The following is a 25654-nucleotide window of genomic DNA, read 5'->3' on the forward strand; positions in this document are numbered from 1 at the left end:
AAGATTTCCATGGAGGGAGCGCAGGATTACTAGCATTATTAAAAAAAAACAATGAAAAAATAAATATGAAAAGTTTTTTTAGCTGGAAGTAAGGAGCAGCATTAAAACTTAAAGCGAACATAAAATATTACCCATATGACGGGCTCACCTCCTCCTAATACCTCTCTCTTTACGCTAAAGTATTTTTAGTAATCTCAACTATTTATTATACGGTTTTTGTGATTCAGGGGTCATTCTTAATGAATTGGGACAAAATTTAAGCTTTAGCGTAAAGAGTGAGGTACTGACGAGGGAACAAACCCCCTAACATAAGTATTAAAAACATGAGAATACAAAACTTCTTTTCGTAAGCTAATTTATAAGTTACGTATATCTTTTACTAATAAAAAGATTCGTAAAAAATTAAAAGTTCTAGTTGCCTTTTTAATTAACCAAAAAATCGGAGGGCAACTAGGCTTCCTCCTTCGCTCTTTTTCTCAAAATCATTCAATCAAAATTATGAGAAGGCCATTTAGCAGAAAAAAAATATATATGCAAATTTCGTTTTAATTATTCCTCTGTGGAGAGCCAAAATCAAAACTTGCATTGATTCAAAAACGTTCAGAAATTAAATAAAAAAAAAACAAGTTTTTTTTAACTGAATGTAAGGAGCGACATTAAAACTCAAAACGAACAGAAATTGCTTCATATAAGAAAGGGGCTGCTTCCTCATTAACGCCCCGCTCTTTACGCTAAAGTTTTTTACTGTTTTAAAAAGTAGAGTTAAGAGAAAGAGTCAAACTTTTGCGTAAAGAGCGGGGCGTTGATGAGGAAGCAGCTGTTGATTGATTGGACGTTGATGATATATATAGATTGTCAGGTTTACCGACTCTTGAACATGCAACATATAATGGTCAATGGGAAAACAATCCGTATTCAGATCTATACCTCATGATTCTAATGATTGCCCTTGAGCTTTGTTGATGGTGATTGCTAATCGACCATTCCCTGAGTCGCCATCGTCATTTATATATCCCCCTGTGCACCCCGGCGTCCCCTTTGTAGTTATGTCCCTGTGTCCCGGTCGTCATTTATATTCCCTGTGTCCCGGTCGTCATTTGTGTCCCGGTGTCCCAGTCTGATTTCTCTTTGAGTGTCCCGGGCGTCATTTATATTCCTTGTGTCCCGGTGTCCCGGTCGTCATTTATATCCCCCTGTGCCCCCCGGCGTCCCCGTTGTAGTTGTGTCATTTATATTCCCTGTGTCCCGGTCGTCATCCCGGTATACATTCGTTTTTGAATTGGTATATGATGAAATAAATTTTTAATTTTTTCCCTTTTTTTCCTTTTAGTTTTTTTTTTATTGGTTTTGACCTTTTTTTAGGTTTTTTAGTTTTTTTCTTTTTTCTTTTTAGTTTTTTTTGAAGTTTTTATCTTTTTAGTTTTTTTATTTTTATTTACAATTTTTAGTTTTCTTTTTCTCCTTTATTTTTCAGTTTTTTTTTCTTTTTAGTTCTTTTAGTTTTTACCTTTTTTAGTTTTTTTTGTTTTTTAGATGAAAATTTTTTTAGTTTTATTCCTTTTTTTCTTTTCAGTTTTTTATTGGTTTTTACGATTTGAACCTGGGACCTTCATTCTCCGTTCTGACACCCTCTCTCACCGAGTGACTACTCCAGCATGTTCATTTTGGTGTTTTAAATGGTATATTATTAACCAAATTAATGTGTTTTACAATATACTAAGCATCGTCATAACAAAAATGACGACAACTTATTTCATGACGTCAGTCAACACAGAAATTAAGTTCTGAAATTAAGTCATGAAATTAGTTGCCGTCATTTTTGCTTTGACGGTGACGTCATTCAAGTTATATAAGACATATGTTCACGTAGAAATCTATTAATGTTTAAGTTTGCAATGACTGATGAAGATGCTCAAAGAGTCTATGCCAAAAAACTTGCTGCTGATAGAGAAAGTCAGAAAAGAAAGCGTGCCGAGGAACTATCAGCAGCAAGTTTTTTGGCATAGACTCTTTGAGCATCTTCATCAGTCATTGTAAACTTAAACATTAATAGATTTCTACGTGAACATATGTCTTATATAACTTGAATGACGTCACCGTCAAAGCAAAAATGACGACAACTAATTTCATGACGTCAGCCGACACAGAAACATGACGTCACCTGACAACTAATTTCATGACGTCAGCCGACACAGAAACATGACGTCACCTGATCCACAGATCCACAGACAGACAGACAACTTATTTTTATATATATAGATATATATATATATATATATATATATATATATATATATATATATATATATATATATATATATATATATATATATATATATATATATATATATATATATATATATATATATATATATATATGTATTATATATTGGCTACTTTTCTTCTCCCATGGCTTTACCCTTCCTCTGATCTTTATAATGATGCTAGAATAGTTCCGCTTGATCAAATTATTGGTAAAAGTACTCTTTATTTAGCGCATTCTGCTTTTCTAGGTACTCTCCCACCGCCCCTGCAGCAATTTTTCTCACGGACAGGCTAAGGTAGGTACTCTTCATATTTACGTAGTTCTTCTCGACGATTTATTTACCAAAACGATCTTCTTCAGCAGCCCAGAGGTCTCCTGTATATTACTCAATTCTATTATGGAATTCCCTCCCTTCGGATGTTCCTCTATTTCTTTCTGCAAAGGCATTATTTCGTCGAATTTTTCCTCTTTAGTGATTTCTTTCTCTCTATCTCTCTCCTTTGTTTTTGTTTTTCCTGTTTCCTCTTTTCCTATTGTTTCTTTTTTTTTGGAACGGGATGTCGAAATCATCTGCATTGCCCTTCTTGATAAAATCCAGTATATCTCCTAAATGACTTAGTGGCGCTTTCAATCCAGTTCGCTTCTGATCTATCACTCAGATAATTTTTGTATGAACCCCGTCTTCTCTCTATAAACACAAAGCTTTTTCACTAATATTTATAACTCCGATCTTAACTTTCTTCTCTGAGACACCATCAGCAAATTCATTTTTTTTTCTAAAATTATTCCATTCATCTTCCACGTTTTCAAATTTTAAACTCTCAAGTTTAGTTTTCACTGGAATGTTTCTGTCAAATTTTCATCTTGAAGTCTACCAGCATCATAACTTCTCGGGAGGTAGTTATCCTTCCGACAGCTCAGCTTTAAGTTAACCCTAAACACAACTAGATGATGATCTTTACTTTTAACATAAATAACAGCACTCTTATATACCCTAGTATACGTATATGAGCTATATACCCTAGAAGACCAATCCTTCGACAAAAACCTATTATGTTCCTGGGGCATAAATTAAAACAATCGCCTCCGAAATCTGTTTTTTAAATCTCAGAATTGTTATTAACTGATTTTTCTATCGTTTTGAAAAACAATATATCGGAGGCATTTAGAGAAAAGAGGTCTTGTAGATATAATTGTCTTCAGTCTACATTCAGGTCGTAAAAGACACTTGAACTTCTTATCTCCTATTGAATAATCCTTAATGAAAGCTCATATGACCTCACTTTATCGGTAGCCCGGAGGCTTTTCTGACGGGCCCTGGCTCTCGGCAAGCGGCAAGCATATAGATATGGACTCTCATTTTCACTTGTCTTGGAAGCAAAATCAATTTGAGCCTTTTATTAATATTAAAGAAAAAAACCAGTTTTTTAACTGAAAGTAAGGAGCGACATTAAAACTTAAAGCCAACAGAAATTACTCCGAATATGAAAGGGGCTTTTCCCTCCTCAACGCCTCACACTTTACTCTAAAGTTTGACTCATTCCCTCAACTCTAATTTTTAAAACAGTAAAAACTTTAGCGTAAAGACCGGGGAGTTGAGGAGGGAGCAGCCCCTTTCATATACGGAGTAATTTCTGTTTGTTTTAAGTTTTAATGTCGTTTTTCAACTATGCTGAATAAAATGGCTATCTCAGGATTTTGATGTGGTGACTTTGGGAAAAAATGAGCGTGGGAGGGGCCTAGGTACCCTCGCATTTTTTGGTCACTTAAAAAGGGCACTAGAACTTTCAATTTAAGTTAATAATTATAATATTTTAGGACCAATGAATCGATACGATCACCCCTGGGGGAAAAAGCAAAAAAACAAACAAATAAACCCGCATCTCAGATCTGTCTTGTGGAAAAAATACAAAGTTCCACATTTTTGTAGATAGGAACTTGAAACTCCTACTATAGGGTTTTCTGATACGCTGAATCTGATGGTGTGATTTTGTTAGATTCTAGGACTATTAAGGGGTGTTTCGCCCTATTTTCCAAAATAAAGTAAATTTTCTCAGGCTCGTAATTTTTGATGGGTAAGTAAACTTGATAAAACTTATATATTTAAAATCAGCATTAAAATACGTTCTTTTAATGTAACTATTGGTATCAAAATTCCCTTTTTAGAGTTTTGGTTACTATTGAGCCGGTTCGCTCCTTACTACAGTTCGTTACCACGAACTGTTTGATTATGACGGTTCGGCCACAGGGTCAGTACAGCTACATGGGGGAAAAACAAATTCTTTCACAAAGATCTAACTTATTTAGATTGTTTTTGGGACCAAAAAGGTCAATTTGTCAGTTTTAAGAAGAAAATTTAGAAGAAAAATTTAGCTAATTTGATGGGTGTGTCTCCGTATGGCTACACAAGAGGCTTGTATGACATTGACTCTCAAGTAACCACAGACAAAGTAAACCTCTGTTTGATGTCATGGCGTCACCAAATGTTTGATACACCCATCTTGGGGAAATACAAATTGTTCTTTAAAGCTTTGCCCTTTTTGGATTGTTTGAGGGGCCATAAATGTCAATATACTAGTTAAGAAAGAAACTATATAGCAAATTTAGAAGCCGAGCCCCGGCATTAGGCATGTTTTAGGCATATGGTATATGTTGATTGGTCTTGTAAGTGGCGACGATTCAACTCTTTTTGCTACTTTTTCGTAGGGAAAATGGAGGACTCCCCATGGAACGCATAAAGGGTAGTTTTCATTTATTTTTTGACACTTTCTGATACTCGCTTTCTTGCGATTGCTTGTACATCCCACAGCTATCTATCTTTTAACTACCTATTTCATTGTCCTCTCTGTGCTTTATCTTTTCGTCAGATATTTATTTGTTCTTCACTCATCTTTCTAAATAATTTTAAATCTTGCTGCCACTTATTTTCCAACCGAATGTTTCTTTGTTCTTTACTTTTGTTTTAGACTCCTTGTATTTATTGCTGGTTGTATTCTGTTCCCTATATGCTTGTTGTCTTTATCGTTTCTCTTTATTTTAGACATTTTTTAATATCCTTAACTTTAGCTAGTCAGATTGGTCATGTCACGTTTGATGAAGTAGGTTGTTCCATTGTCCTAGAGGAAAATCTAATCAAATTTATCAGTAGTCCCGTTTTCATCACAGAGTACCAAAAACATTTTAAATTACCTTAAATCAAAATTACCGCCTATATAATTAGTAGACGATCTGACCTTGAATCCTTGTTTGCATCAGCAGTGTCTAGTAGTATGACAGTTTAATTCTCTTGTCATTGATCTGAAAAGCCAGTCTGCATGTGATACTGTTTGCTTGTTTTATAAGCCCCTTGCTTTTCCAACACATCTGTTCTGTGATTTCCTTGATCAGCTTTCTGCAGTGGGGACTTTCTCTAAAAAAAGAATTTGTGCTTTGGGAGATTATAATTGTAGTATGTTAAAAGTTGGATCAAGTGATGAATCTGACCATCTTTTTGATGTACTTTCGTCTTCTGGGCTACTTCCTACAATTTTTTTCTTCTCGTATTAACCCTACAAGAGGTTCTGCCACTTTAAGGCTAATGGTCTTTTTTGTTCCCGCCCAATTTCTGAAACAGATTCTAAGAATCTTAATAACGCCACTGCTAGTATCTATTCGATAGCAAACTCGTTTATGAGACTTGACAAAAACATAAACAAGTGGGAGAAAAAAACAAAAGATGTTTGTTTAGCAAAAGCACGTTAGATTCTACGGAGATTAATTTAAATGAACAGGTTATGTAAAAGAAAATATACCCACTGCTGAGCTAAAAATAGTGTTTTCTTTTGCACATCAATTTAAAGGGTAATCCTATATTTTTTCGCTCAGAGATTTTGATTCGATGTGCATTGAATGCAAATGGTAGAACTTGTACGAAAAGTAGACAAATCTTTTATTTTCGAGATGGGTGTCTGTTTTGAAATGTAAAGCGTGAACTCTCCCAAACCTCAACCGAGACCGAGTCCGTTTGGAAATGAAAATTGTTTGGCTATTGGGAGAACCCTTGGGTATTGAGAATTGCAAGCAGTTAGCCAGGTGGGTGAAACACCCACCTGGCTATTTTCTTTTAATCTTCAGTTCTCGAAGTCCACCAGTCCCCAAACTTAAACCTCGTCATGTTACTTCTGAATTCCTTTTTACAAATTGTGATGAAAATGAAATAAATGAAATAATTATGTGTATGAAATAACAATCCTGTGGAGTAGATGAAGTATCGTTAAAGCAACAAAAACAATTGTTATTTCTATTTTGACTCATCTGATTAATTTATCACTTGAAGAGGGAACTTTTCCAGAAACACTTAAATTAGCCTGAGTGCTACCCCTTCACAAAGGGAAGTCAAAAAATGAACCGAGTAATTACCGATCCATTTCTATTTTACCTTTTTTTCGAAGATTTATGAGAAAGTAGTCCATGAAAGAATGTATGATTACCTCCAGGAGTAGAATCTTCTGTGCGATACCCAACTTGGCTTTCGCAAAGGACTTTCTACGGATATGCACCAGCTATCTGGAATTCAATCCCCTTGGAAATCCGGAACTCAAATAACCTTACTACCTTCAAGCGAGCAGTGAAGGGTCGTTCCAGAAATACTGTTTAGATTTGAATATCATGCGGTCCTCCTCTTTTCGATCTTTTCTTTTATTTTCTTTTTTTTTCTTTTCTTTCTCTTCGTCACTCCCCTTTTTTCTCTTTTTTTTCTTTTTTGATAAATCTAGTTGATTCGTTGTTTCTGTTAGTTGATTGTTTAATTATTCTTTAGTTAAGTTTCTGCCCTAGTCAAGCACTTTTGTGCTTTCCTGGCAGATTATGTACATGTAATTATGTGTTTTTATTTAAATATATATGATTGAATTGAATTGAAGAATTCCTGCGAACAAAACTCTAGCACAGCTTGCATCAAACAATAAGTGCGTAATTGGTAATTTGATGTGTGTGTGTAGACTTGTTCCTGTGTTTGCGTACGTTTGTGTTTTTGTGCTCCTCAATCTCATCCTGCTAAATAACTAAGAAGACTAATCCGCCATTCCATCATAAATAATTTTTATTGAAATAGAAGAAAAGCGATAACAGTAAAAAGTTTGGGATTTCCCAAAAGGAATTTAAAAACCCTTGTCCATCGTATCTGCCCCCATTAAAATACAACAACGAAAACAAACAGTCCGCACATGCAAAAGTAAACTACCCAAAGAAAAAGGATGAATGTTTGAGAGGTTTTTCACTCTCAGAAATCATATACCTCAGGTGGCTAGTACCAAGCATGGCAGAAGTGTGCCAAGCATAGCGGAACTGTGAGAACAGTACTAAGAGTGAATGATCTGTGCCAAGCATGACATAAGTATCCCAAGCATGGCAGATGTCTGCTAAGTCTGATACAAGATCGTGATTTCATAGCAATCTGGGAATGTACATTATACAATTAGGCTAGTGAGTTAAGTAATTGAAAATTAAAGAGCCATTTGAAACAGACGGACAGAAAATAAAATCCTTCAACGATCTAAATGTGAAACGGTCAAACATTACTGTCTATGCATAATTGACTGAAAATGAAGAGAAATAAAAATAAATAATTATACCAAACATAAAAGAAATGGGTACTGCTATATACAAATAATTAAATCCTAGACGATTAAAAATTAAAATGAGTGCTAAAGTTAAACCAAAAAGGACACAAATTACTGCCCATAGGAGTTCGACTAGAGTTCCGTTCTAACCGTAAACCAAAATAAAAAATTGTCGCTAAATAGAATCTGTAAACCATAATTGTTGATGTTTCCTGTAATTAGTATATTAAACACTAAATAATTATACATTACACATTCAGTTCATTTTCAATATCTTTCCAGTCACCTTGATTTTTATAGTGGTTTTTTTTTTGTCAGTATTTTGGAATTAATAAGATGAAAGCTATTTTCCTTGTAATAAGATTAGGGCATTAACGTTATTTTGTGTTAGGGCGAGATGCACAAGATTTCGGAAAGAAACTTAAAGACGCTTTAATTAAATACCAAAAATGAACGAATTGTACAGAAAACGTAATAATTGTAGGAAAAACTATAAAATCACAAATACTAAGCCCAAGTAACATACAAGAAATTTATAAGAAAAAAACTAAAATTGTTTGTATTAAATGTATTTAATATACTTCAGACCAGATAAGAAACTTCATTATTTTTGGACATTGACGAAGAATGAGACAGAAATTTATGGAGGAAAAAATAATTTTCCTTGCCAATATTTTTTAACACATTTTTTTTTATCAAACACGAATATTTATCTATTCCAAATCAGACCAAATTATTTCTTCAAAATCACTGTTTTCATGCATTGAGTTCCTGGTAAATTCACTGTTCTCCCCCGATCCCTTCTGTGCGTTTTTTTTCTTGCTGTTCACTTCAACTCGACTCAACCTTCTTTTTTTTCCTCTTTTTATTTCTTGAGACAAGCTTGATTCCTTCGGTTGGTGGGCTGTTGTACATTTTACAGACACAGGTTCTCTGATTTCCATATTCCTTGCAACCCTTGAGTCTAAAATTTCAGGAAGTAAGGATTCATTCCAGAAGGCTTCAAGCTTCGGAAATATTTTTTCCCAGTAGTCTTTCGATCGGTGAACTGTAATTATTTCCCAATCCTCAATAGAGTTATAAACTATTAAGTGGCATACCATTTTATCCAGTATCTCGAGTTGGTCTTGTATCTGGGCGAAATACCTGTGATTTTTTTTTAGCTGAAGACCTTCACTGGATAATTCAAGAAAAAATGCTTTAACTAAATTTTTTGACTGGGCCACATCATAAATGGTTTTGAACTCTGGTATATTATGCACCGTTTTTATCTCTATAGGTGTGCCATTAGGGAGCAGCCCATCTACAGATGCAGCAAGATACTGATACTGTGGATGCACACTGAGTCCTATTTGATCTCCCTTTACGACTTTTAAGTTGAATTTGTTTTCATATGCTTCTAGTGCCACTACTTCTAAATCTAAGCCCTTTTTCATTAGGGCAGAGCAGAATCTAGGTCCCAAGTTTCGAATTTGCTTAACAATTGGGGCAACTCTGGTGCTGTTTTTTCTGGTTGCAATTCTGTGGAAGTAACTACTAGTTATTCTCTTAGATCTTTCTTCAACCCAAGTGTCATTTTTGGATTGGCCCTTGGTACTGTTGAACAAACAGCTTATACTGGCAAAATCCAATTTTAAATTCTCGTCAGTATATTTTTGTATGGCCAAATTCATTTCATCAGAAGTCATGTCTGGCTTATTTCAATTTGGTCCATAGTCACGATTACCAAAGTTATAGTTTCTATTTTTTAACTTAGCAACGTGTTTTCCTCCAAGAGCACTATAATAACTGGTCAAATTACGTTTAGATATTACACGGAGTTTAGCCGTTTTATTACAATATTTTTTTGTTACGCTAGAAGGACTAAGCCCAAAAATATTTTTCCAAGCTAATTGATGCCATTTTGGACCTGAATTATAAGCAAGACTTGCTCCATGAACTCTTGCATGATATGAACCTCGTTTAGACCGGCTTATTTGCTTTCCTCCGATGAATTTAGCAACAACTGACATGTAGCTTTCAGCTAAGTTTGTAGTTGCGTCATTTCGAAGCTGCTCTGCTTTTCGACACACAATATCGACCTCTGTCATAACATCTTCAAACACGTGCAGGGGAAAATTATTCCACCGATCTTCTATTTTACTATTCACGGTCAATTCAGCAATCTTAGGACATCCAGAATCACATTTTGTGTGGTTTCCAAAAACATGGTACGGACCTCTTTTTAACAAGATTTTCAATTCTTCTGCTGTTCCATTATTTTCAGAATTTATTTTTATCGCACCCCTTAAATTTTTTGTCAGTTGCTGGGTAATTCCTCGGGGAAGACATTTTGTGTACAAACCTTTTTTATTTTTGCACAAATTATATAGATGGGCTGTATAGTTTTTTGTGACGTGATTTGCACATTCATGTTTCCGTATGTTGGAACCGTAGGAAACACTTTGTTTTAGCTTATAAAAAACACTGGAATCACCGTCACCGATAAACTCTAAAAACTGTAATCCGTGCATCTCCTCACTGGAACGAAAGCCTTCAACTAGAATATCTGTTTCCATGCTCCTTGAATTTCCGTTATAATTCAGAAAGCAGAAATGATCTTTGGGAATTACTTTGGCGTTTGCAGAAGAAAAACATATATAACAGTATTTATTTTTTATGCCAACATATAACAGTTTTTTCGTAAATGCATCTATGATAACTGCAACATATCCTTTGGCCGAATAATCGTGTCCTTTGCTACGCTTATTCTAGCCTCCATCACATATCACTTTTGTCCAGTATGAGTCCTCCTTATACCTATCATCATGAATGGCTGATTTTAAGGCCTCTCGTCCATTTTCTAGCAAAATTTCCGATAAACTATTCATCCAAGCATTACCAAGCTGCCTTTCAATACGGGAATAAACTATTCGTGACATTGGTTTCACTCCAAGCACCCCGAAGAATTCACACAGTGTAGAATACCCTCCTCCACTACCCATGGCTCCCCAAAAAGCCTTCGAATTCAAGCAGCCTTTAAGACTTGATTTTTTTTTGGAAAAAGCAACCTGTGTCTGGTCCGTAAAACTTGAAAGATATTCTTTTACGCTTGTTGCTGGACATTCTGGTTCACCTTTAATCCTCTTTTCCCAGTTACACTTATTACACTTAACTTTCAGTTCAGTTTTCAGGCCTTTCTTTTCTAATTGCTTTATAATCAATTTTCCGTGATCGCAACTGATTTTGTGTCTGAATGCTGAAATTACTTCAGCAAGGAAATACCTTAGATTCACAATGCAGTTTCCATCTGGAATTCCAGATAAGTCTATCTCAGTATTCGTATCGGGGCAATCAACACCGTAAGAACCACTACCGTTTCCCAATTTATTTGAATCGTCTATGAGAGGATTTGCTGAAAATTCTTCTGAAATTTTCGATCCATTTGACAAATTATCTTTATCTTGTTCTCCAAGCAGCACCTTTCTAAAAAAAATGAAAAGAACCATAGAAAAACAAAACAGCGACCCGGCTCAATAGTAAACGAAAGTCTAAAAAACGAAATTTTGATACTAATAAATACGTCAAAAGAATCGGATTTTAATTAAATTTAGTCCTACCCATCAAAAGATAAGAGCCTGAGAAAATTTGTCTTATTTTGGAAAAAAGGGGGAAACACGCCCTAAAAGTCATAGAATTGTTTTGCCAGAAGACTGATCAAGGGTGCGTGTTTATTTGTTTTTTGTTTTCTTTTTCCCAGGGGTGATTGTATCGACCCATTGGTCCTAGGGTGTCGCAAGAGGGCTCATTTTAATGAAAATGAAAAGTTCCAGTGCCCTTTTTAAGCGACCAAAAATTGGAGGGCACCTAGGCCCCCTCCCACTTTCATTTTTTTTCTCAAAGTCAACAGATCAAAATTTTGAGATAGCCATTTTCTTAAGCATAGTCAAAAAACATAATAAGATGTCTTTGGGGACGACTTACTCCCCCATAGTTCCCGGGGGAGGGGCTACAAGTTATAAACTTTGATCAGTGTTTACCTTGACCTGATGCCCACTTAATTGGACAATCTGTCTTGGCTTTTTCTACAATTGGCCATGACTTGACTTTTCCCACAACTATTCCTTTTAATTAAAAGTCAACGGTTGAGGGGTTTTGGCTGAGGGGGGGGGGGGGTAGAGGGGAGGGAGCTACGTTGAAGGATCTTTACTTAGAGGAATTTGTCACGGGGGAAAAGAAATTCAATGAAGGGGCATAGGATTTTCTAGCATTATTAAAAAAAACACTGAAAAAATAATAATGAAGAAGTTTTTCAACTGAAAGTAAGGAGCAGCATTAAAACATAAAACGAACAGAAATTATTACGCATATAAGGGGTTCATCTCCTCCTAAATACCTCGCTCTTTCCGTTAAAGTAATTTCAACTATATATTCTACGGACTTGGTGATTCTAGGGTCATTCTTAAAGAACCGGGAGAAAATTTAAGCTTTAGTGTAAAGAGCGAGGTATTGACGAAAGGGCAAACCCCCTCATATATGTAATACAAATATACAAAGTTCTAGGTGCTTTTATAAGTTACCAAAAATTTGAGGGCAACTAGACCTCCTCCCCCACCCCATTTTCTTCAAAATCGTCAGAACGAAAATATGAGAAAGCCATTTAGACAAAAAAAGATATGCAAATTTCGTTGTGCGGTTAGCCAAATCAAAACATGCATTAATTTAAAAACATTCAGAAATTACATAAAAAAAAAACAGTTTTTTTTAACTTCAAGTAAGGAGCGTCATTAAAACTTAAAACGAACAGAAATTATTCCGTATATGAAAGGGGTAGTCCCCTCCTCAACGCCTCGCTCTTTACGCTAAAGTTTCTTATTGTTTTAAAAAGTATAGTTGTGAGAAAGAGTCAAACTTTAGCGTAGAGAGCGGGACATTGAGGGACTACCCCCTTTCATAAACGGAATAATTTTTGTTCGTTTTAATGTCGCTCCTTACATGCAGTTAAAAAAAATTGTTTTTTTTTTATTTAATGGACAAGAGGGAATGAAACTTGTACATGTAATTTTTACTTACCGGTATTTTAAATTCAGCCACCTTTTGTTGATAATTTTCTTCCTCATATCTCAAATGTCTTATTGACTTCAGTTGACAAGTCAACTAATCAGAGACACAATGCCTTGGAGGCGTAATGCCTAAAATTGGATAAGAATCCCGCCTTTTTTTCTATTGGCTGATGAACAACGCTATTAAGCCGGAAACAGGGGTAAAATAAGTAAAAAGTAAGCACATTTTGAAATTGTATTTTTCTGATTTTGCTTTCAAACTATTTATGATAGACATCAGAAATTTTCTGTAATGGTTGTAGATTATAAAATCTACATATGATCCAAAATTCTACCCTCTGGAGCAAACTTCATACCTTCTAGCAAGAAAAATGTTGAAAATTAAAAATAATTTTTTGCACCGTTAAAAATAAAAATATAACAATTCTGCAACCAACATTTTTTTTTAAATACTGGCAGGATGAACTAAAAAAAAAATCTACTGTCATTTCCCACCCACTAAATTTTTATTCACCAAACTAAAATAACTTGATTTCTTTTTTTGCACAATAGGTAAAGCATATACAGAAAAAGTGAAACCAACATTTTTTTCCTTTTTAACTCGAGAGTCATCAAAAAAAAAAAATCAGTTCAAAATCACCAAAATCGCAGAAGTTATTCATGATTTTCTATCATAGGAGAAATAGCATTGGACACAAATTAAGACCATTAGCCTTAATAGATAATATTTTCATTTTTCATTCTCCTAATTTGAAGTTCACTTCTGGTCTTGTTTTCACTAATCTTTCTGATCATTTCCCTATTTATCTATCACTAATTGTGCCTAAAACAGAGATTACTGTGGGTGAGAAGGGCGAGTCTTCTTTTAGAACTTTTACAGATAAAGAAATTTCTAACTTAACACACAGTCTTCAGATCAGAGGGCAACTATATATATATATATATATATATATATATATATATATATATATATATATATATATATATATATATATATATATATATATATATATATATATATATATATATATATATATATATATATCATCAACGTCCAATCAATCAACAGCTGCTTCCTCATCAACGCCCCGCTCTTTACGCTAAAGTTTGACTCTTTCTCTTAACTCTACTTTTTAAAACAGTAAAAAACTTTAGCGTAAAGAGCGGGGCGTTAATGAGGAAGCAGCCCCTTTCATATATGAAGTAATTTCTGTTCGTTTTAAGTTTTAATGTCGCTCCTTACATTCAGTTAAAAAAAACTTGTTTTTTTTATTTAATTTCTGAACGTTTTTGAATCAATGCAAGTTTTGATTTTGGCTCTCCACAGAGGAATAATTAAAACGAAATTTGCATATATATTTTTTTTCTGCTAAATGGCTTTCTCATAATTTTGATTGAATGATTTTGAGAAAAAGAGCGAAGGAGGAAGCCTAGTTGCCCTCTGATTTTTTGGTTAATTAAAAAGGCAACTAGAGCTTTTAATTTTTTACGAATCTTTTTATTAGTAAAAGATATACGTAACTTATAAATTAGCTTACGAAAAGAAGTTTTGTATTCTCATGTTTTTAATACTTATGTTAGGGGGTTTGTTCCCTCGTCAGTACCTCGCTCTTTACGCTAAAGCTTAAATTTTGTCCCAATTCTTTAAGAATGACCTCTGAATCACAAAAACCGTATAATAAATAGTTGAGATTACTAAAAATACTTTAGCGTAAAGAGAGAGGTATTAGGAGGAGGTGAGCCCGTCATATGGGTAATATTTTATGTTCGCTTTAAGTTTTAATGCTGCTCCTTACTTCCAGCTAAAAAAACTTTACATATTTATTTTTTCATTGTTTTTTTTAATAGTGCTAGTAATCCTGCGCTCCCTCGATAGAAATCGTCTTCCCCCATGGCAAATTCATCGGTGGAAAGTACCCCCGTGGTTGTCTTCTCTGCGCTTGACTCCCAGGCCTCAGGTATGTTCTTTTTTTCCTCCTTCTAGTTGTTGCTTATATTGTATCCCCCTTATATATATTGCTTATATTGTAGTTGTTGCTTGTATTTTTTTTCTTATCCCCCTTGTATCCCTGGCCATGGAGCCTTCTGAGGGGAATTAAGTGTATTGTAATAAACATATGGTAATTCAATTTTGAATCGTATTTTGTATTGTCTTCTATTTAATAATAAACTTCTATCTCTCTCTCTCTCTCTCTCTCTCTCTCTCTCTCTCTCTCTCTCTCTCTCTCTCTCTCTCTCTCTCTCTCTCTCTCTCCATCAAATACACCGGAAACAAACAATAGATACACTAATTACCCGAAGTTGCGATCCCCTCATTGCCGAAGATGATTATGAGCAAACAGCTGACTGTTGCTTTAAACTCCCCTATACGTCTCACAATTGGTATCGGCCTATTTTTGGTTTCAGTATGTACCTTACTACTGAAGTTGTCAACCCCTTTAAACTTTCAAACTAGTATATCTCGTGAAGGGATTTTCTACTAGAAAATGGATGACATATAGTATGATCGGCTCATCAAGAGCTATCGACTGCCGTCAAAAAAATCTATTTGTCTTGATTCAAAAGTTGACTTTTTTTTTGCCGAACGCAAAGTTTCTAACGTCATCACTTAGAACTAGTAAAAGAGTGGCTCATTTGGAAAGAGTTTTTTTTAGTCTGTATTAAAACTATCAACAAATCTACACCAGGTTAACCTATTTACAAGGAACATGTGGATTAAGCATAATTATCACGTAATGACACGTGTTTTGTGAGAAGTTACATCTCCTTGAACCAAAGGTAAGAAGTCTGAACTGGAGATAAGCCTGCACTAAAATAGTAATGTGCATTTTGTGAGAAGCTTTATCTCCACGAACCAAAGGTAAGAGTGCTAGACAAGTTAAGACAGCACTAAAATAATGACGCGTGTTTTGTGAGAAGTTCTATCTCCATGATCCAAATTTAGAAGGTTTGGATAGAAGATAATACTGCACTAAAATAGTTATGCGTATTTTGTGAGAAGTCTATCTCAATGAACCAAAGCTAGGAGCTTTGGATAGAAGATAGGCCTGCACTAAAAATTAACAGCTAATTTTGGAACAATTGTTATCTACTTGTTAGTCTTAAAAACATTAATAGCTATTCTTTCAGGAGAAGACTTTTCTTTTCCCATAATTCCTTAAAACAGAGAGAAATTGAAGTTAGAGAGCTTCCTGTAACCAACCGAATTGCGCTTTTGCTTATTGACTTTTCATCCAGTAAACGCACTGCCATGTAAATGGCGGCTGAAGCAGTCGTGACCACTGTCCTGTTATGCTATACGCTGTGCTCCATTGCTTTGGACGCTATTTTATAAGCTTTTTTTTGTTTGCACTGGCAACTTTAAATGATCACAAAAACGTTCAATGAAAAGTTCTGGCCGCGCCACCTCACTTCCATGCCCTACAACTTCGGAAATGCTTCTTGACCATTTAATAATATGATTAATTTGGATACCAGATACATCGGTTATCTCCTTTAAGGTCCGTGGGACTTTATCCTTATAGCAAGCAAGGTATACGCAAGATGTAGCTATCGTTAATACATTTTTACCCCTTAAAGATTTACCACCAGACCAATACCTATTGAAATAAAACCTGGCAATGTCAGCAGTGGTATCACTCAAGTTTAATTTAGCCTGTATGGTTTCTTTAATAAAATTTTCCCCCCATAGGTAAGATCTGGTTTTACTGTTTAAAAATTTTTGAGAAGAGTAGCTGGTTTTGAATTTTCGGCTTTTTGAAGGTTCTATGAATGTACCAATGGAGAGATCAAGGTCGCCCCGAATGTAGTCGACAACTTGAGTGATTGGCTGATGTTCGTAGCCAATGTTTCTTTCGTAATGGCGATCAATAGATGCATTTTGCTGTAGAACCCATCCATAATTATTGAATGGACTTTGATTTGGATATGCGTTCAGTGTCATAACTTGTCAAATCACTTCTAGTGGATAATCAGTCGTAATTTTTATGGGAAGTCACCTAATGATAAGATTTAACTGTGAAAATTAACTTCAAGCTGTTGCATGCTTTTGTCCTCCTATTTTAATTTTTTTTTTTTAGCAAGTTAATTTTGCAGCAAACATACAAAAGAAAATCGAAACTAAAGTTCCGTATTTTATGAATAATTTTAATTAATCTTTTACAACGTTATTGATGGAATGGTGACGTTATGTATAAATTTCACAGCCAAGACTGAAATTGAAAATCCTTTTTGATAGTTGGACATAGCTCAAATGTTAGGGGAATTTATCAAAAACTTAGTCTTCTAAGAAAGTTTTGAAACCGCTAAAAGATTTTAGAGTGGCGGAAACTAGTCACCTGCCATCATCTCATGCAATGTTTGTTTACACCCAACCAAACACATTGACATCATCACTGCACTTTGGTGCACTATTAAGATAGGTGTATTGTCTGTAATTTTGCTGAAAAGAGGAATTAGTTGTTTGACTCCTGAATATGGTCTAAACCTGCCTAAGAATGCATTTTTGGCGGACTCTTAATTTATTTTTCTTTATTTTTTTATTTTTTCATTCAAATATCTAACAGATAATCAGGTATGGCCAAACCCGTCAACTTTTGTAATAAGATGTATTGGGACAGCGTGACATCGCAGCTCCAGCTCCCTCTTTCATATTCCGACCAATGGGGGTTAATCATTATATAAATATGGTTAAGCCATGGAGGTCTACGATCTAAAGATTTTTTTGTAACTAAATTTGTAACTAAATAACACAGCATGAATATATACACTGTTATGCATGCTCTTATCTACTCCATTGAGATATTTGGGACATAGAGATTTGAGACATTTGAGCACTTCTCCTTGGCTCTGGCTGCGTATGTACATGATGCTGAATTCTTATGGATGGGTACGGTGTATCTGATTATTCTGATCGAAATCTAATTCGATACAATTCTATCAAACTCTCCCTACTCCAGCCAAGTTCTTCAATGGCATTAATGCTGTGTATGTTTCGCTTTTTAAATGAAACTGCATTGCAATGTAAATATTAATGTAGTCGTACATACCGCGTACGCCACACCTCAGGCTCCAAAAACTATATTTTATTTTGCAGGTCTCTGGTTTTTCCTTATTGAATAGCATCTTATTTTGGTGTAAAAATGTGCGATTGGTTAGAAAGACCTAACAAAAACTGTCTCTAAGCTATGAGTTAATTAAATACACTTCTGGAAGCATGGAGACAATGTTTGTTGGAATTAAATAAAAAAAACAAGTTTTTTAACTGCAAGTAAGGAGCGACATTAAAACTTAAAACGAAAAGAAATTGTTCCATATATGAAAGGAGTTGTCCCCTCCTCAATGCCTCGCTCTTTCATCTAAAGTTTGACTCTTTCTCACAACTCTAGCTTTTAAAGTAATGAAGAACTATAGCGTAAAGAGCCTTTTAATGGCCTTTGTGATTCAGGAGCCATTCTTACAGAATTGGGAAAAAATTTGAACTTTAGTGTAAACATTGAGGTATTTACGGGGAGGATCCCTCTCATGTAAGTAATGATTTCTGCTTGTCTTAAGTTTCTATGTTGCTCCTTACTTTCAGTTGAAAAAACATATTTTTTAATTTAATTCCTATAAAGAACTATTTTATCAACACCATCTTTTCGCTAATCTAACAAATTTTTACAATAAAAATCAGGTGAGGATAATATGGTAATGAATATTTCTGAAAGAAGGTGTTTCTGTGCTTAAGAATAAGTTTTTGTTAGAGAATAACATAAAACAGCCATAAGAAAGAATGATTACCATTAAGATTTGCTATTTTTTTTGCAGGGTCTCATTGTAAGGTTTTATTTTTGTTTTTTCTAAATGTATTAAAGTTTTGCCTCTTCTTTCTCTATTTTCTTTTTTCAGTGTTCCTGCATAAGGCTTATACTGCGTGCCTGATTTAAAGGAGTGATTTAGAGGTTTAAAATCTTCTTGCATTTGAATTATGTTTATACCTATTTTTTGTATCCAGGTTTTGACTAATAAGTGAACTATGGTTTACTGATTCTGTAATTTCTTATTAATCATTTTCAACTTTGACTCAAACAGATCCCTAAGCGTCATTTGAAACCTTATGTTAAGATGTACTGTATAGGAAACAGCATATGGTCCTTCTATAAGACGGACCAAATTCTTCCGCCTTTGAGCATAGTGGTATCTGAAGTTTTAAATACAAGGAAACAATGCAAAAAGAGTTAATTAGAAACGGTGATTAGTTTATCATATTTGGCTTGCCGACCTCAGACATTAAAAGGAAAAACTGGTCGTACTACAGTGTTAGCCTCTGAAATAGGAATATTAACTCAGTTTTAAAAAGTGGAGCAAGGTCTCAATAAATGGGTTCAGAACAACTATTGAAATACAAGGGATATAACAGAGGACAGACTAATGCCTTGATAATTGGGACACTCACTCTTATCACTTTTCTTATATAGTGGTTTAGTTAAGGTTTTCCTAGAATCTTTAGGTACTTCCCCTTTTTCAAAAATCATATTTATAATCTGTATGTAGCTTATTTCTAACCTAAAAGCCACTACATCTAAAAAACTCATTTACCACACTATCAGCATCTGGATTATTATTTTTTTAATCCTTTTAGTACTGTCACTAATTCTTCCTCACTAAACAAATCTTCCTTCACATCCAGGGTATCACAAACGTTTTTATTTTTCTGTGTATGTTTTTGTGCAACAATATCCCGGTTTAGTACATTCTCAAAATGTTCACCTATCTCTATTTAACTATATCTTAATCACTAATTGTGGCTATATTCGTATCTTCAACTGAGACACGTCCAGAGTGACTACTCCATCTTAATTTATTAACATACTATTATAATATTTTACTATTTTACCGTCTAGCTGCATCTTCCAGGTCCTCTGCAATTTTATCCATGGCCTCTACTTTACACCTCCTCAGTCCAAAATTTAATGCTTTCTCCACTTTCTTTACATTGCTTTTGTTTTCATATAATAATAATAATAATTCATTTTTGACCCGCTATAAAAAATCAAAATGGAGTATCAATAAAAGAAAAAAACAAACACTACACAAAACAGAAAAAACAAGAAACTAAAGCAAACGAGTAAGGCCTCCGTGGGCGGGCAGATACTTATAAGTAGACTGGGGTATTTTGCCAGCAAGCTCTGTGAGCTTCGACCCAATATCCGGGAAACTTCAAATAGATATGAGGCTCCTATTCCTATACCATGGAGGCAGATACAATTGAAAACGGGAAAAAACGGAAATAATAAGAACGAATGGAACTGATATCTTTTTTATGAAAAATAGGGTAAATACCAGAAAGAAACAAAACCGAATGATCTGTAAAAACCGAGTATAATTTAGCAAGGGACTTTCTATTATATCTACCTCGGTTAGCAACAATTTTAGAGTAACTTAATTGGATTTTCTTCTTGCAATCAGCAACAGTGAGAGTCCTTTAGGATTTTAGAGTTTTACTAACGTTAATTCCCAGCCACCGAAATGAAGAAACCGACGGGATGGCAATAAAAGAAACAAAACAAACACTACACAAAACAGAAAAAACAAGAAACTAAAGCGAACGAGTAAGGCCTCCGTGGGCGGGCAGATACTTATAAGTAGACTGGGGTATTTTGCCAGCAAGCTCTGTGAGCTTCGACCCAATATCCGGGAAACTATAAATAGATATGAGGCTCCTATTCCTATACCATGGAGGCAGATACAATTGAAAACGGGAAAAACGGAAATAATAAGAACGAATGGAACTGATTTCTTTTTTATGAAAAATAGGGTAAATACCAGAAAGAAACAAAACCGAATGATCTGTAAAAACCGATGCTGATAGTGTGGTAAATGAGTTTTTTAGATGTAGTGGCTTTTAGGTTAGAAATAAGCTACATACAGATTACAAATATGATTTTTGAAAAAGGGGAAGTACCTAACGATCCTCGGAAAACCTTAACTAAACCACTATATAAGAAAAGTGATAAGAGTGAGTGTCGCAATTATCAAGGCATTAGTCTGTCCTCTGTTATATCCCTTGTATTTCAATAGTTGTTCTGAAAACCCATTTATTGAGACCTTGCTCCACTTTTTAAAACTGAGTTAATATTCCTAGTTCAAAGGCTAACCCTGTAGTAAGACCAGTTTTTCCTTTTAATGTCTGAGGTCGGCAAGCCAAATATGATAAACTAATCACCGTTTCTAATTAACTCTTTTTGCATTGTTTCCTTGTATTTAAAACTTCAGATACCACTATGCTCAAAGGCGGAAGAATTTGGTCCGTCTTATAGAAGGACCATATGCTGTTTCCTATACAGTACATCTTAACATAAGGTTTCAAATGACGCTTAGGGATCTGTTTGAGTCAAAGTTGAAGATGATTAATAAGAAATTATAGAATCAGTAAACCGTAGTTCACTTATTAGTCAAAACCTGGATACAAAAAATAGGTATAAACATAATTCAAATGCAAGAAGATTTTAAACCTCTAAATCACTCCTTTAAATCAGGCACGCAGTATAAGCCTTATGCAGGAACACTGAAAAAAGAAAATAGAGAAAGAAGAGGAAAACTTTAACACATTTAGAAAAAACAAAAATAAAACCCTACAATGAGACCCTACAAAAAAATAGCAAATCTTAATGGTAATCATTCTTTCTTATGGCTGTTTTATGTTATTCTCTAACAAAAACTTATTCTTAAGCACAGAAACACCTACTTTTAGAAAGATTCATTACCATATTATCCTCACCTGATTTTTATTGTAAAAATTTGTTAGATTAGCGAATAGATTGTGTTGATAAAATAGTTCTTTATAGGAATTAAATAAAAAAATATGTTTTTTCAACTGAAAGTAAGGAGCAACATAGAAACTTAAGACAAGCAGAAATCATTACTTACATGAGAGGGATCCTCCCCGTCAATAGCTCAATGTTTACACTAAAGTTCAAATTTTGTCCCAATTCTGTAAGAATGGCTCCTGAATCACAAAGGCCATTAAAAGGCTCTTTACGCTATAGTTCTTCATTACTTTAAAAGCTAGAGTTGTGAGAAAGAGTCAAACTTTAGATGAAAGAGCGAGGCGTTGAGGAGGGGACAACTCCTTTCATATATGGAACAATTTCTTTTCGTTTTAAGTTTTAATGTGGCTCCTTACTTGCAGTTAAAAAACTTGTTTTTTTTTTTGTTTAATTCCAACAAACATTGTCTCCATGCTTCCAGAAGTGTATTTAATTAACTCATAGCTTAGAGACAGTTTTTGTTAGGTCTTTCTAACCAATCGCACATTTTTACACCAAAATAAGATGCTATTCAATAAGGAAAAACCAGAGACCTGCAAAATAAAATATAGTTTTTGGAGGCTGAGGTGTGGCGTACGCGGTATGTACGACTACATTAATATTTACATTGCAATGCAGTTTCATTACAAAAACGAAACATACACAGCATTAATGCCATTGAAAAACTTGGCTGGAGTAGGGAGAGTTTGATTGAATTGTATCGAATTAGATTTCGATCAGAATAATCAGATACACCGTACCCATCCATAAGAATTCAGCATCATGTACATACGCAGCCAGAGCCAAGCAGAAGTGCTCAAATGTCTCAAATCTCTATGTCCCAAATATCTCAATGGAGTAGATAAGAGCATGGATAACAGTGTATATATTCATGCTGTGTTATTTAGTTACAAATTTAGTTACAAAAAAATCTTTAGATCGTAGACCTCCATGGCTTAACCATATTTATATAATAATTAACCCCCATTGGTCGGAATACGAAAGAGGGAGCTGGAGCTGCGATGTCACGCTGTCCCAATACACCTTATTACAAAAGTTGACGGGTTTGGCCATACCTGATTATCTGTAATTTAGTTACAAAAAAATCTTTAGATCGAAGACCTCCATGGCTTAACCATATTTATATAATGATTAACCCCCATTGGTCGGAATACGAAAGAGGGAGCTGGAGCTGCGATGTCACGCTGTCCCAATACACCTTATTACAAAAGTTGACGGGTTTGGCCATACCTGATTATCTGTTAGATATTTGAATGAAAAAATAAAAAAATAAAGAAAAATAAATTAAGAGTCCGCCAAAAATGCATTCTTAGGCAGGTTTAGACCATATTCAGGAGTCAAACAACTAATTCCTCTTTTCAGCAAAATTACAGACAATACACCTATCTTAATAGTGCACCAAAGTGCAGTGATGATGTCAATGTGTTTGGTTGGGTGTAAACAAACATTGCATGAGATGATGGCAGGTGACTAGTTTCCGCCACTCTAAAATCTTTTAGCGGTTTCAAAACTTTCTTAGAAGACTAAGTTTTTGATAAATTCCCCTAACATTTGAGCTATGTCCAACTATCAAAAAGGATTTTCAATTTCAGTCTTGGCTGTGAAATTTATACATAACGTCATCATTCCATCAATAACGTTGTAAAAGATTAATTAAAATTATTCATAAAATACGGAACTTTAGTTTCGATTTTCTTTTGTATGTTTGCTGCAAAATTAACTTGCTAAAAAAAAAAAAAAATTAAAATAGGAGGACAAAAGCATGCAACAGCTTGAAGTTAATTTTCACAGTTAAATCTTATCATTAGGTGACTTCCCATAAAATTTACGACTGATTATCCACTAGAAGTGATTTGACAAGTTATGACACTGAACGCATATCCACATCAAAGTCCTTTCAATAATTATGGATGGGTTCTACAGCAAAATGCATCTATTGATCGCCATTACGAAAGAAACATTGGCTACGAACATCAGCCAATCACTCAAGTTGTCGACTACATTCGGGGCGACCTTGATCTCTCCATTGGTACATACATAGAACCTTCTAAAAGCCGAAAATTCAAAACCAGCTACTCTTCTCAAAAATTTTTAAACAGTAAAACCAGATCTTACCTACGGGGGGAAAATTTTATTAAAGAAACCATACAGGCTAAATTAAACTTGAGTAATACCACTGCTGACATTGCCAGGTTTTATTTCAACAGGTATTGGTCTGGTGGTAAATCTTTAAGGGGTAAAAATGTATTAACGATAGCTACATCTTGCGTATACCTTGCTTGCTATAAGGATAAAGTCCCACGGACCTTAAAGGAGATAAGCGATGTATCTGGTATCCAAATTAATCATATTATTAAATGGTCAAGAAGCATTTCCGAAGTTGTAGGGCATGAAAGTGAGGTAGCGCGGCCAGACCTTTTCATTGAACGTTTTTGTGATCATTTAAAGTTGCCAGTGCCAACAAAAAAAAAAGCTTATAAAATAGCGTCCAAAGCAATGGAGCACAGCGTATCGCATAACAGGACAGTAGTCACGATTGCTTCAGCCGCCATTTACATGGCAGCGCGTTTACTGGATGAAAAGTCAATAAGCAAAAGCGCAATTCGGTTGGTTACAGGAAGCTCTCTAACTTCAATTTCTCTCTGTTTTAAGGAATTATGGGAAAAGAAAAGTCTTCTCCTGAAAGAATAGCTATTAATGTTTTTAGGACTAACAAGTAGCTAACAATTGTTCCAAAATTAGCTGTTAATTTTTAGTGCAGGCCTATCTTCTATCCAAAGCTCCTACCTTTGGTTCATTGAGATAGACTTCTCACAAAATACGCATAACTATTTTAGTGCAGTATTATCTTCTATCCAGACCTTCTAAATTTGTATCATGGAGATAGAACTTCTCACAAAACACGCGTCATTATTTTAGTGCTGTCTTAACCTGTCTAGCACTCTTACCTTTGGTTCGTGGAGATAAAGCTTCTCACAAAATGCACATTACTATTTTAGTGCAGGCTTATCTCCAGTTCAGACTTCTTACCTTTGGTTCAAGGAGATGTAACTTCTCACAAAACACGTGTCATTACGTGATAATTATGCTTAATCCACATGTTCCTTGTAAATAGGTTAACCTGGTGTAGATTTGTTGATAGTTTTAATACAGACTCAAAAAAACTCTTTCCAAATGAGCCACTCTTTTTACTAGTTCTAAGTGATGACGTTAGAAACTTTGCGTTCGGCAAAAATAAGTCAACTTTTGAATCAAGACAAATAGATTTTTTTTTGACGGCAGTCGATAGCTCTTGATGAGCCGATCATAGTATATGTCATCCATTTTCTAGTAGAAAATTCCTTCACGAGATATACTAGTTTGAAAGTTTAAAGGGGTTGACAACTTCAGTAGTAAGGTACACATTGAAACCAAAACTAGGCCGATACCAATTGTGAGACGTATAGGGGAGTTTAAAGCAACAGTCGGCTGTTTGCTCATAATCATCTTCGGCAATGAGGGGATCGCAACTTCGGGTAATTAGTGTATCTATTGTTTGTTTCCGGTGTATTTGATGGAGAGAGAGAGAGAGAGAGAGAGAGAGAGAGAGAGAGAGAGAGAGAGAAAGAGAGACAGAGAGAGAGAGAGAGATAGAAGTTTATTATTAAATAGAAGACAATACAAAATACGATTCAAAATTGAATTACCATATGTTTATTACAGTACACTTAATTCCCCTCAGAAGGCTCCATGGCCAGGGATACAAGGGGGATAAGAAAAAAAAATACAAGCAACAACTACAATATAAGCAATATATATAAGGGGGATACAATATAAGCAACAACTAGAAGGAGGAAAAAAAAGAACATACCTGAGGCCTGGGAGTCAAGCGCAGAGAAGACAACCACATACCATGAACAGAACACAGGGGATATTAACTCCTCGGAAGAAAAAAGG

The 25654-nt window shown here is 34.7% G+C and overlaps 1 protein-coding gene across 1 annotated transcript; it reads left to right on the forward strand.

The window, feature by feature from the left end:
• The first annotated feature begins 23581 nt into the window (after positions 1-23581).
• Positions 23582-24409, forward strand: LOC136043683 (transcription initiation factor IIB-like). Its single transcript, XM_065728578.1, has one exon. The coding sequence runs from the start codon at positions 23582-23584 to the stop codon at positions 24407-24409; it is 828 nt and encodes a 275-aa protein (XP_065584650.1).
• Positions 24410-25654: the final 1245 nt, after the last annotated feature.

This window comes from Artemia franciscana, unplaced genomic scaffold, assembly GCF_032884065.1.
Source record: "Artemia franciscana unplaced genomic scaffold, ASM3288406v1 Scaffold_826, whole genome shotgun sequence".
Lineage (NCBI taxonomy): Eukaryota > Metazoa > Arthropoda > Branchiopoda > Anostraca > Artemiidae > Artemia > Artemia franciscana.